Raw genomic sequence first — 14,196 nt, 5'->3', positions numbered from 1 at the left:
TAGCCAGTGTGTAGCAATAATCTCTTGAAGGTTTTTTAACACTCACTTTTTCGTGCAATTAGGCATGTTTTGCAGCATGATGATTTTCCTCTCTAGCCTGTGAAAATTCTCTGACACATCTTCATTGGATATCATTACATAGTCGTCTTTGGAGACACAGCGCCTTACTGCTCGCCTTCCCAAACACAGCCGTATTCGAAGGCATAGCTCCATGGTCCTTAGGGCACAATGTATTATTCTGACTGTCCTTGGTTTTTTTAACTTGAGTTCTCTTTTGCTTCAGTTTCCCTGGTGGAAAGTGTGACCCGTCTGACCGTGACCTCGTCCACACAGCTGTGAGGGAGGCACATGAAGAAGTGGGGTTCCAAGTACAGGACGAAGCCGTCTGGGGTGTCATGAAGCCGGTCACTGCTTTGGTAAGTTATGACCTCTGGCACTGCATCTTTAAACTTAAATGAGAGATTGGCGTTCACAGGCCAGCTTGGTTCCTGTTCGTTGGACGATGACGTTGGATAAGATTCTTGCATGGGAGTATTCTTCTCCTTAATTGTGGACTTTAGGTGAGTAAACAGATGTTAGGTCAGTCAAAATATATTCTATTCTTCAAACACAAGAAGAAGGCAATCCCTTGAATAAGAAGCTAGTAATGAGACTGTCAAGTAACTCAATCTGTGATAAATAATCGATTTACTTTAAGCCCAGTGTCCTTTCTTGACAAGTCCACAAATAGCTCTTTCACAGCCAGACAGCTTGTGTTGTCTGGTAGTTGAGTCTTTAAAGTTCATTCAGTCAGTAGTGCACTTTACCTGTCACAAGGGGAAGTGACATCACAAGGGGAAGTGACAGTAGCAGAGTTTCTCCTTCTGAAGCTGAGGGTGCAGTGCAGGTGGAAGCAGCATGAAGAATCCTACTTGTACTAAAAATCTCTTTTGATTTTTTTGTTATTGTTGTCCTGGTTTTTGAGAATACACAAAGTTTGTGCAGACTGGGCAACAATGATTCTAGTTTTTGCCTCTCTTCTTACTGACCTCACTATTTTTGCACCACATTGAGGTGTACCACAGTTGGGAGACCGCATATCACTTGATGGTGCAACAAGAGGCGCATAGAGCCTCGTTTGGAATCCTCCATAAAGCCTTGGGCTTTATCCAGAGCTTGTCAAATGGGGCAGTTCGTCAAAATGTGGCAGATAAGTTGTCATCCGTATTACAAGTACACTTGGCGGGCTGGATATCAATCACATTTGTTACGAGTATCCTATCCTCCAGACTCTAAATAACTCTAAATAACATTTTTTATTGTCATCGCGGGCTGGGTAATTATCTGCTATTAGTAGTGTGAGACTACGACCATGAAGAACACAAACCTGCCGATCCTCCATTGGAGATCGCGACCCAACCGCAATCCTCAGTCTAGACACCAAAGGCTCACTGACCATCTGTCTGAGCCCGACATTCACTCCCCTTTGCTATCATACAACTCCACTCATAATGACCCATCTCCCTCACTGATCAATATCCAAACTATTCCCTCCAATCCATTTAGAGAACCCAGTGTCAATCTTAGATCGATGAACAAGGATAATCTATTACTTGTTCCCACATCACATCAAGAAGCATTGTTACCAAATTGCATATCAAATCAATGCTTCTTAACTGTACATCTGCAGTGAGACACGCAGCTGACATTGCCAACCTCATACTTACGCATGAATGAGCTTGCCGAACACTACATCCATTCCATGACAGATATATCTGATTCAGTTGCTAAGAAGCAGCTCAAAAGAATTCCCAGCAAACTTCCAAACCTTGGTTGAATGGCTCACTTAATGAAGAAAGATGTAAGCTAAGGCGTGCTGAGATATGGTAAAACCCTCCTTCTATAGCACACTTTAGGCAGAAGCTCGTATAAAAAACTCATACATAGCACCAAAGCTGAACACTTTAGGTTGCAACTGGACAACTCCCAAAGTAGACCCCAAAATATATTTGAACTCATTAAACAAGAGGCAAGTCACTCAACTAACCACCTCTCTGCAATCAAGGATTCCCTCCCTAGTGGTGATGTGTTTTCTGCTCACTTCACTAATAAGACAAGGAAGATTGATTCCAAATTTCAACTCGCCTCCCCACATCCTCATAGTCAGGCCCAGCTCCGTCTCTCCCCATGGCTTCCCTTTTTGAATTTCCCTCTTCTGACTCGGCTGATTATAGTACAAAAACAAATGTGTCATGGAATACCTCTAAACTACTAGAAGATGCTGAGATACTCAAAACAATAACATTACCTAAACCCTCTAACCACTTCAGTGATCCTCTACCAGCCAAATTCTTTAAAGAGCTTAGATCATCCATTCTCCCGCTCTGGTGTAAGATTGTCCATAAATCGCTCTCACAGGGCATGATTCCGGCCTGCCTAAAGATAGGTCAGGTCACCGCTATCCCACAAAATGAGAATGTAGGCTTATCAGACCTCAGCAACTTACGTCCAATGACGCACATCATGACTCTAGCCAAACCACTTGAGAAATGCCTACACGCTCAACTCTGTAACCACAGTGAGCAGTTTCAACTCCTTGATCAATACCAATCAGGCTTCAGATCAGGTCACAGCACGGAAACGGCTCTAACACACATTGTAGATGATATGCATAGACTACCTGACTAAAACAAGCCTTGCCTGCTTATACTTCTTTATCTCTCCTCGGTGTTTGATATGGTTAAACATGACAACATGATTGATCTTCTTGAGAAAAGGATGGGGTTATCTGGCCCAGTCTTAAGCTGGCTTGCCTTGTTGCTTCATAACAGAATGAATCAAAGTTAATCAATCCCTTTCTAACAGTATGCCAGTCTCTATTGGAATTCCTCAAGGATCCGCACTCTAAACAATGCTTTTCAACCTGATCATGAAACCTCTCACCGAAATTCTGTATCGCTCAAACATACAGTATCACATTTACGCTGATGATACCCAATTGTACATGAAAATGTCCTCACCCGCAGACATCAAAACTCTTAACCTTGCCCTGCTGGAAACTCAACACTGACTAACACACAATCACCATATGCTAAATGTGCTCAGGACGGAATTTCTCCTGATCGCCTCCCAAACCCATTTTGCCTCCATAGAAGGAGCAAGACCACTATCTCATTGTCAGTGAAATTGCTCTCCCCCCTCGAAGCTCCACCATCAAGTGAGGCCTTCCCCCTGAGCCCCTGCACTCTCGAGTGCTGGTGTTCGAGGCCCTCCTCTACCCACAGGTTTTACCTGCGCCTCATCCCTCATGGTCCAGGGGACCTCTGTCTCCTTTCTCTCGCTCCGCTCTTTCTCTCCATTTCACTCGTTTCCCACTGATTTCAATCTCCCCCTTTTACTCTCCTTCTGTGTCTTTCCCCCACTTTTCTTGCACCTTTCACTGCCTCATTTCCACTCTTTCCTCTCTTTTTGCCTATTTCTGCCCATTTGCCCTGCCGCTGCTGCCCCCGCAGCCCCTCCCCTCCAGCACGACCAACGCGACCGGCCCAATCCAGCTCCCCTCCCCTCTCCCACCTCCCAGCTGTCCCGCCCTCCCCGACCCCTACTTGATGGCAGCCACTGCGGGGACAAGCGTGCAAGACCACTGACTCATTGTCAGTGAAATTGCTCTCCCCCCCTCGCAGCTCCACCGTCAAGTGAGGCCTTCCCCCGAGCCCCTGCACTCTCGAGTGCTGGTGTTCGAGGCCCTCCTCCACCCACAGGTTTTACCTGCGCCTTATCCCTGGTGGTCCAGTGGACCTCTGTCTCCTTTCTCTCGCTCCTCTCTTTCTCTCCGTTTTCACTCGTTTTCCACTGATTTCAATCTCCCCCTTTTACTCTCCTTCTGTGTCTTTCCTACGTTTTCACTAGTTTTTTACTGATTTCAATCTCCCCCTTTCATTCCCCCTCTGTGTATTACCTCCATTTTTCCTCGTTTTTTACTGATTTCAATCTCCCCTTTCACTCCCCCTCTGTGTCTTTCCTCCATTTTCACTCGTTTTTCACTGATTTAATCTCCCCCTCTCACTCTCCTTCTGTGTCTTTCCCCACTTTTCTTACACCTTTCACTGCCTCATTTCCACTCTTTCCTCTCTTTTTTCCTTTTTCTGCCCTTTTTTCCCTGCCGCTGCTGCCACAGCGGCCCCTCCCCCCCAGCACGATCAACATGACCGGCCCAATCCAGCTCCCCTCCCCGCCTCCCAGCTGCCTAGCCCTCCCCAACCCCTACTTCATCGCGGACGCGGGCAGAGGGCGCGCTGCTGGCACGCCAAAGACGAACCCATTTGCGCCCGTTCGCGACCTGACCGCGACCAGTGCCAGGAACCCTGGACCTCCGCAACGCCAGCACTACGACCCAGCGGCCCTCCACACTCTCAACCCAGGACGCAACAACAACTGCAAGCTAGCATCACCAGCCGACACCCACAGACCCTTCAGCTGTCACCGCTGCTGGCACACCTGCAGCACCGCCAAGACCACAGACTCGGCACAACCCGCCCGCAAGACCACAAGCCAACCGAAGACCCTGCAATGCATCCTCCTCAACGTCCAATCCCTCCACAAACACGCCACCAAAATCTGGGACCTCCTCGACAGCACCACCCCAGACGTAGCTTTCTTCACCGAAACATGGACCAACACCACCGCGGGACCAGACATCGCCATCGCCATTGCCCAAGGATAAAAGATCTCCAGGAAGGACCGCCGCACCCGCCCGGGAGGAGGAATCGCCATCGTCCACAAATCCACCCTCCGCCTGACCACACTCCCTGACGAGCCACAGACCTGATGGAACACCTTCACTTCAAGATACTGGCCAGCCCTACCACCACCCTCTGAGGAACCCACATCTACCAACCTCCTGGCCCCCGCTGACTTTTCGCTTACTCCATCACTGACATCATCTCCCCGCATGCCATCGCGTCAACCAACTACAGCCTACTGGGAGACCTCAACATCCACATCGACAACCAACTGGACCCCAGCACCACATCCCTCCTAGACAACCTCCACAAAATTGGACTCCGCCTGATCGTGACTGAACCCACGCACTCAGCAGGACACACCCTCAACCCCCTCTTCACAACAGTTAACTCCATCACCTTCAGCCACACCACCGAACTCCCATGGACTGACGATCGATGCGTCCACTTCACCTTCAGAACACCCACCATCCACAGACACCAGCACCTGCACCCACGAAGAAACTGGACCAGAATCACTGACAACCAGCTAACCTCATCACTCCACAACTCCACCCCAACCATCGCAGAAAACGACGACCCCAACACGGCAGCCCGAACCCTGCACAGATGTATCTCGGACAGCACCAACACCATAGCCCCCCTCAAGAAAAACAACAACTCCCAAGAAAGCCAGTTGGTTTACCACCGAACTTCGAGAGTCCAGACGCACTTGCCGCCGCCTTGAAAAGGCCTAGAGGAACACCAAATCCAAAGAAGCCCACAACAACTTCAGAGCCGCCACCAACGCTCACCACCAACTCATCAGAAAAACGAGGAAAAAAGCGATTGAAGACAGAATCTCCACTCACGCACACAACAGCAACGAGAACTCTTCAACATCATCAAGGAGTTCGCCCAACCCACCAGCGAGTCTACCAACATCCCTCTGTCACAAGATCTCTGCAACAAACTCAGCACCTTTTTTCACCACAAAATCAAGAGCATCTACGACAACTTCAATGAAGACAACCAACACACTGAACCCTCACCAACCAACCCCGACACCCTGAAGCCAGCGATCAACAACTGGACAGCCCTCACCAACGAAGACACACTGAAGACGATGAAGTCAATCCACTCCTGGTCCCCCACGGACCCCTGCCCCCACCACATTTTCAACAGAGCCGCCGACAACCCCCTCCTGAAGAAACCCTCCGACTTCAAAAACTACAGACCCATCAGCCTGCTCCCATTCCCAGCGAAAGTGATCGAGAAAGCCATCAACAGCCAACTCGCCACATTCATCGAAGAGCACAACATCCTCGACTCCTCCCAATCCGGCTTCAGAAAAAAACACAGTATGGAAACCGCCCTCCTCGCTGCAACAAACGACATCCGCACCCTACTGGACAAAGGACAAACAGCAGCTCTCATCCTCCTCGACCTCTCAGCGGCGTTCAACACAGTCTTCCACCGCACCCTAAAACGCAGACTCCACAACACAGGGATCCAAGACAAGGCCCTCAACTGGATCCACTCCTTCCTCTCCGGCAGAACTCAGCGGGTCAGACTCCCACCTTTCCTCTCAGACCCTACACCTACCACCTGCGGAGTCACCCAGGGGTCCCCCCTCAGCCCTACACTCTTCAACGTCTACATGGCTCAGCTCGCCCCCATCGTCAGAACCTATGGACTCAACATTGTGTCATACACAGACGATACCCAACTCATCCTCTCCCTATCCAATGAACTCAATACCTCCAGACACAATTTTCGAGAAGACATGGAAGCTGTCGCCAAATGGATGAAAAACAGCTGCCTACAACTAAACACCAACAAAACAGAAGTACTCATCACAGGCCCAAACCCCAACTCCTGGAACGACACCTGGTGGCTCCCCGCCCTCGGAAGCCCGGCCACCCCCACGGACCACGCACACAACCTGGGAATCATCCTGGACTCCGAGCTCAAAATGGACCACCAGATTAATTCTGTCTCGTCCTCCTGCTTCCACACCCTCCGCCTCTTACGTAAGACATTCAAATGGATCCCCCTCGAACACAGAAAGACTGTCACTCAAGCCCTGGTCACCAGCAGACTCGACTATGACAACGCAGTCTACACCGGAATAAACAAAAACCTCACCCGCAAGCTACAGAACATCCAGAAAGCTGCCAGAAGACTGGTCCTCGACCTGCCAGGACACTGCCACATCTCCCAGCACCTGCGCACACTCCACTGGCTACCCATCGAAGCTAAAGTCACCTTCAAGATGCTCACCCACGCCCACAAGGCCCTCCATGACACCGGACCAGCATACCTGAACAGCCGACTCAAATTCATCGCACCCAGAGGACCCTACGATCAGCCCAGCTCTCCTACACCGTGGTTCCCCACTCCAGAAAGAACAGATCGGGAGGCCGCTCCTTCTCCTTCCTCGCGGTCCGAGCCTGGAACGCATTTCTGCTCCACCTCAGACAGACAACATCGCTCCCCATCTTCGCAAGAAACCTCAAAACCTGGCTCTTCGACAGACCCTCTCCTTGATGAACTGGAGCCTGCTAACCCCCCGCGCCTTGAGACCCTTACAGGTGAGTAGTCGCGCTTAACAAACGACTGATTGATTGATTGATAGAAGAATGACTCACACAACTTACGGCACTCAACTACTCTCCACATGTTGAATCCATGAGATCATTAGGTATAACCCTTGACAAATACTTGAATTACAAGATTACATCTGTTCAATCACCAGAGGAGCCAATCACCAACTCAACACTCTAAGGAGAATCATACTGTTCCTGTCTCGAGATGACTTGCAGTTAGCAGTCTAATCCTTAGTTATCTCCTGTTTAGATTACAGGAGTGCAACCCTGACAGGGCTACCTAAAGCTAGGCTGGCCCCTTTAAGGGCTACCCCGAACTCAGCTGCAAGACTCCTCACGGGTTCAAGAAAACATGATCACATCAAACCAGATCTAATAAAACTCAGTTGGCTCCCTTTCGAGGCAAGGATTCAATTCAAGATAACCTGCTTGACACACAAAGCTCTTTATCATAGCAATCCTTTTTTTCCAGTATTGTATCTTTTATAGATTCACATGCTTGATTCTTCCCCATTGTCATGGCGGGAGTCTCACGGTTACAGTAAAATAGCACTATTAAAACTTCAACATTCAAATGCCCATCAGAATTCATTAGCTTTTAGCAACCTATTACCATTGTTATAAAACATCCAAACTCTAGCCAATCAGAGCGTAGTCCATAGAGCTTCCTTTCCCTGCAGGGCCACCATACCTCAGATTTCTTACTGCACATTGTGTGTTAGGGAGTCTGCCTGAGCTCTGCTCAGTCACAGTGTTTCTACTGTTGTCCTTTTAAACTTCCAGCTAGATGTTCATCTCTTCACTTTATTTCCTTCTCAGGTACAGGCCAAGAGTGTGAGTACCTATTTTTCCTTCGTAATGTCAGAGTCTAAAAAAGGGTTGTTTAGGCCCTATAAGACTTGTGGAAAGTCCAGACTATATTTTGAGGACCCACATATGGAGTGTCTTCACTGACTGTATCCAGACCACAAGCCCAGAGAATGCAAGTACTGTTGTACTTTCTCCTCAAAACCTCTCAAGGACTTCTTCGTTGCTTAAGGATCCTAAAAAACCCAGATCTCGGTGCAAGGAAAGGATTAAGGAGAAAAGAACCAAGAAAGACCAGCCCGGTCCTCCTTCTTCTTCTCATCTGAGGTCAAGTTCTGCTCCTCTGTCTATGCCTCATACTCCTTCCAGAGATTCTTCAACTGACCAAAAATGCTTGTCGAAAGAAATCTCAGTCGATGGCCTCTGTCTCCACTGCAACTGTCGCTCCGTCGACGGTTTCGTCAGCGACGCCAACAACGCCGACGGGCAAGACAATGGCGGTGGCTGCGTCGATGACGGCAGTGGTGGTGTCACCGTTGTTGGCTGCGGTAAGACCATCTCTGTTAGCAAGGGTTTCTACCTTGACGATTTAGCAGGTTTGTTCTCCGTCGGTGACTCTTCAACCGTCGCAGTCAGTTGTACTGTCGACGACCCCGTCGACGATTCCGTCTACAAGGGAAAAAGTCAGTCTACATCTGGAGCCGATGCCTCTCCTGCTGAAGAACCTTTCAAACATCTCTCCATTACCACCTACTCGTCTTCTGGATATCCTGGAGCCTGAAGATGATGGTCCTGCATACAGTCCTTCACAACTCAGGGTTAAATGTCAGGACTCGGAGGAAGAAGAGACAATGGATGATCCGTCTAATTATTTGGAGGGGGATGGTTCTTTCTCAGATAAGGGGGATCCCAGTTCTCAACGGTTGAACGCATTTCAAGAGCACTATCCTTATGAGGAACAGGAAGAACAAGCTCAAGAACCCTCCATAACCATCCGTGGGTCTTTGGTAACTGATCTTCGGCTAATGCTAAATATTACTATAAAAGATTTCCTGAAGCGAATTCTGCTCTGCAGCCGCCTCCTGTTCAGGATGCTGCCACTCCTATATCGCTGGCTGTACCCCCGTTGCAGAAGATTCATTTAGAAAACAGTGGTCCTTGATAGAGGATACGGTAAGCAAGCAATGAATATAGACTTGAATCAGTACTATATTGCTTCTGTCCAGCCGGACAGTGAAATTTATTAATTCTTAATTTTTACGATCAAGCTCAACAAAAGATGAAGTGGGACACAGTCCTGCATCCAGAGCATCAAAGTCAACACTAATAAAGGTGAACAAATAATATTCATAATAACAACAACAAAAAGAGCGCAATGGCCACTGTTTGAAACCTAGAGGTAAGGATGCGGCAATAGATGTCCAAGGGAGGCGGTAGGATCTGCGGGGATCCCTGGTCGTTTAGCATGGTGACCGTTGTGGGCCGCCGGTGGAACTGGATAGCGGGGAGCCTCTAAAGAAGCGTCCATATGTGCACGGTAGCTTAAAGGGTATTAGATAGAATCCGCTTGGAATTCTTCAGTATGAAATAGCGAGCGGTGCTCAAGGCAGGGCTCCTGATTCAGCCAAGTGCCGTGCTTAATGGCTCGATGGGCAGACCAATACCCTGCGGTAGTTTTTGCAATACCGCCACGGCACCTGTTTTTTTCGTTGTTATTATTATTATTTGTTCACCTTTATTTGTGTTGACTTTGATGCTCTGGATGCAGGACTGTGTCCCACTTTATCTTTTGTTGAGCTTCATCGTAAAAATTAAGAATGATTAAATCAGACTGTCCAGCTGGTAATAGGAATATAGTACTATTTCAAGTCTATATTCATTGCTTGCTTACCGTATCCTCTATCAAGGACCACTGTTTTCTAAATTAATGCTACCCAAAGGCCTTGTATACCATATTGGGTTCCCTTGTTTTTGTTTAAATCTATCCCGGTTGCAGAAGAGCAAGACTGTTCCGCCACTTGTGGTAATTCCTGCACAAAGTCAGGATGACGTCGACCAGCAACTAGAAGAGGGGGAACTGCAGTTGGACCAAAATGTCTATGATGAGTGGGACGACTATGTGGCTCCTCCTCCACCTTCTCCTACTCCGCTTCTAGCCGACTCTCCACCTGCAGATATTGGCGGGTTCCACGATTTGCTGGAGCGCGATTCTAGGCGCATTGAGCTTCCTTTGCCTGCTAAGCAGACAAAGTGCTTTTTATACGACTTTAAGCCTACAATGCAGCACCCCTCTCTATCCATTCGTATTGTAGATTTCTTATGGCAAGAAGGTCTGAAGTTGACGAAGACGCCAGCTTCTATACCTGCAGTCGTGCCGAAATTGGACAAAAAATACAGAGCGCCCAAAGACTCTCCTGCATGCCGGATTGGTCACCCTTGATATGATTCGGTTATTATACAGGCAGCTTAAATTAGATCAAAAAGCCTTCCTCTCTATGTGCTGCTCCGTCTGACAAGTAAGGGCACCGATTAGACAACGTCGGAAAAAGGTTCTCCGCTTTGGCGGCCACTGCCATCAGGGCCTCCAATGCCATGGCTTTTCTCGGGAGGTATGACCGCCAGATGTGGTCCGACATTTCAGCATTACTGGAGTTCCTTCCTGAGGATAAAAAGAAAGGAGTTAAGGAGGTGCTGTCGGAAGGAGAAAGAGCCTCTTTTGAAATGATTGGCTATGGATATTTCATCGACGGCCTTCAGGCAGATTCCAGGAGCAGCAGTATTGAGACAGCAGGGGTGGCTGAAATCTACGACGTTCCGTCCGGAGGGTCCAGGCCAAAGTGCTAGACATGCCGTTGGACAGCGAGCTTCTCTTTGGTAAGCATGTGGATGAAGCGCTGTAGTCTATTAAATCGGACTCTGAGATGGCTAAGTCTTTAACTAATCTGCAAGAGAAAAAGTTAGCTTCCTTACGGGGCAGATGCAGAGGTCAATACCTCTCCCGTCCCCAGCTTCAACAGCGTTTCCAGCTGTTCTAACAACAAGGGTTTCTTGCTCAGTACTCTTCGCGGCCCTTTCGGCAAACCTCGACACCAGCCCACCCTAGAACAGCGGCACATTGATGCCCACCATCATGAGGAAGGGCTCACAACTCTCATAATAAACAATCAGGATCCGCAGTCCCCCGCTACAATACTTCCACTTAAATTCAACCCAGCTTGCTCCAAATTCTTCAGTCAATGGATGCTTATATCTTCCGACAAATGTGTGTTAGACTTATTCCGCCATGGTCACACCCTGGAATTTGTTCAACAGTCCCCGAATTTGCCTCCGTGAAGAACTTCCCATCGTCATCTCCAAATTCTCAAGAAGGAAATCCATTTGCCCCTTGCTATCAGGCAATTGAAGAAGTGCCACCTGATCAGCACAATCTGGGGTTCTATTCTCACTTCTTCTCGATAAAGAAAAAGACGGGAAAATGGATGCAGATAATTGATCTCAGGTTATTGAACAAGTTCATCAAATCTCAGCCCTTCAGAATGTTGTCGTTCCAGGAAATTCTGCTTCTCAGGGATGCGGGGGCTCATATGTCCTCTCTGGATCATCTGGATGCAAATTTTCATGTTTCTATTCACCCAAAAATCGTTGTTTTTCCAGATTCAAGGTGGCAGGGTGCCATTATCAATTCAGGGTACTGCCCTTTTTCATTAAAGTGTGCTCCAAGAGTCTTCACCAAGTGCTTGGCTCCAGTGGCGATTTTTCTACCGCAAGCCGGTCACCCGGTATTCCCTTATCTGGACGACTGGTTAGTCAAGGCTCCATCGCTCCAGGCTGCCGGAAGATCTACAGATGCCTATGTTCATCTCTTTTGCTCCATGGGGTTTAAAATCAACCAGGAAAAGCCCTCTCTGGCTCCCCCCAGTTTGATAGTATTTCTAGGAGCAACTCTGGACACCACGGTTTCGAAATCCTTTCCCACAAAATTGCGTTTCAGTAAGGACATACAAGTCAATGCTAGGGATGATGTCATCCTGTATCCCGCTGATTCTGCACTGTCACGTAAAGATGAGACCTCTTCAGGAGCAGCTCAACGCGCAATGAATTCAGTCTCGAGGCTCATTCGAGAACATAATTTCAATCATACCGGTGATGGTTTCAGTAATGCCTTGGGTAACAGTCAGAGGAAATCTCACTCAAGGTATTTATTTCCTCACGACACAGCCAAAGTTGGTTATGACGTCGGATAATTCCATGGACGGGTGGGGTGCCCACCTACAAGAATTGCAGATTCACAGAAGCACAGTGTCACATAAAACTCTTGGAACTGAAAGCAGTTTTTCCGGGCCTCCAAGCATTCCTGCCAAGAATCAGGAAGTCATTGATCCTGATTCGCACAGACAACACCACCATGTTCTATCTACTGAAACGAGGTGGGATAAGATCTCAAGCTCTCTTAATCCTGGCACAGCAGATCTGGGAATGGCTGCTGGTCCACGGAATATCAATACAGGTTAAACATGTTCCAGGAGTTCAAAACGATTGGGCTGATTCCCTCAGCAGGGACACAAAGCAGTATGACTGCTTCGTGACGAGTGGTAGCTAAAGACGTGTTTCCAACCCTAGATCTGTTCACTACGTCACTCAACAAAACATGCTGATTCTACGCCAGCAGATTTCCTCAGCCATGCTCTCTAGGAAAAGTCTTCCACTTCTCTTGGGAGTGAACGTTTAGCTACGCATTCCCTTTGTTCCCTCTCATTCCAAAGGTTCTGCAAAACATCAAACAAGAGCCTTGCTGTGTCATTCTGATCGCCCCGGTGTGGGCGCGACAGTACTGGTTCACAGAGCTGTATCGCCTATCAAGGTTTTCTCCAATTCTGTTTCAGCCAAAAGAAGATCTTCTCTCCATGAACCAGGGCCAAATGGTCCATCCTCAAATCCGCACACTACACTTGTTGGCTTGGCTCCTCATCACACAGAATTTGGATAACTTGTGATTTCTGAGCAATGTCCGGCAATACTACAGAAAGCCTGAGCTCCTTCAATGATCAAATGCTACTCGGCCAAGTGGAAAAGATTCTGTATATGGTGTGCCGCGCACTCTTGCGATCATCTGTCTTCGCCGCCTGAGGACGTTTTGCCCTATCTCTTGTCTCTCCCCAGAGCTGGTCTGGCACATGCGTCCATCAGAGTGCTCTTAGCGGCAATCTCCAGATACAGACAGCATTCTGGTTGTTAGTCTTTGTGGTCTAACAGACTGATAAAAGAGTTCATGAAAGGGCTTTCAAGGGTCTACACTCCAGAGCTATGGCAATTGAATACTGTCCTGTCGCAGCTTATGAAATCACTGTTTGAGCCAATTCACCAGTGCAACTTGAAGTACCTATCCTGGAAGGTGGCCGTCCTTTTGGCCCTCACGTCTGCTAGACGCATTAGTGAAATTCAGGCCTTCACAACAACAGAGTCTTACCTGCAGTTCTTTCCAGATAAAGTGATTCTTGGTACCAATCCATCGTACCATTCCAAGGTACCTTCTGCATTTCATCTAAATGAACTAGTGGTTTTGCCCTCCTTTTCAGCTACCTCTCTGCCAGCTGAGAGAGAGCACTCCAGTCTCTGGACATTAAACGATATTTAAAGTTCTACTTGCAAAGGACTAAGCCTTTCCTAAAATCTACTCAGTTACTCATTGCCTTCTCTGGCCCTAGGAAGGGTGATGCGGGTGTCTATCGCTCTCTGGGTGTCATCAGCTATTCTCTTCTGTCATGAGAGGGCTGGCTGCCCCCTGGTTTCCAAGGTCGCAGCACACTCAACAAGCAAGGTGGCAGCTTCCTCTGCCCTATTCGCAGGAGTGTCCTTGCCTGATATCTGCAGGGCGGTGACATGGGCGAACATCCATACCTTCACAAAGCATTACTGCCTGGATGCCTAGCAGAAGGCGGATGCAGCAGTTGGTCAAGCTGCTCTGCGACGTTTATTCGCATAAGGTATGATATCTTTTATGTATTTTTCTCCTAAATAAGCCTACTATTGTTATAATAAGTCATTAATGTGTTTTTTCAAATATTTTCTATTTTACGTTT

At 48.1% G+C, this 14,196-nt stretch overlaps 1 protein-coding gene across 7 annotated transcripts in view; it reads left to right on the top strand.

Moving 5' to 3' along the window:
- LOC146839456 (mitochondrial coenzyme A diphosphatase NUDT8-like) overlaps window positions 1-14,196 on the top strand; it is a 249,060-nt gene that overhangs the window by 204,043 nt on the left and 30,821 nt on the right. For all 7 annotated transcript variants that reach the window (XM_085651505.1, XM_085651507.1, XM_085651512.1 and 4 more), the window contains exon 3: window positions 284-416. In XM_085651505.1, the coding sequence (XP_085507631.1) occupies window positions 284-416 (133 nt within the window). The remainder of the gene's footprint in view (window positions 1-283; window positions 417-14,196) is intronic.

This window comes from Triturus cristatus, chromosome 4_1 (genome assembly GCF_964204655.1).
Source record: "Triturus cristatus chromosome 4_1, aTriCri1.1, whole genome shotgun sequence".
Taxonomy (NCBI): domain Eukaryota; kingdom Metazoa; phylum Chordata; class Amphibia; order Caudata; family Salamandridae; genus Triturus; species Triturus cristatus.
This window is presented reverse-complemented; position numbering and strand designations above follow the sequence as displayed.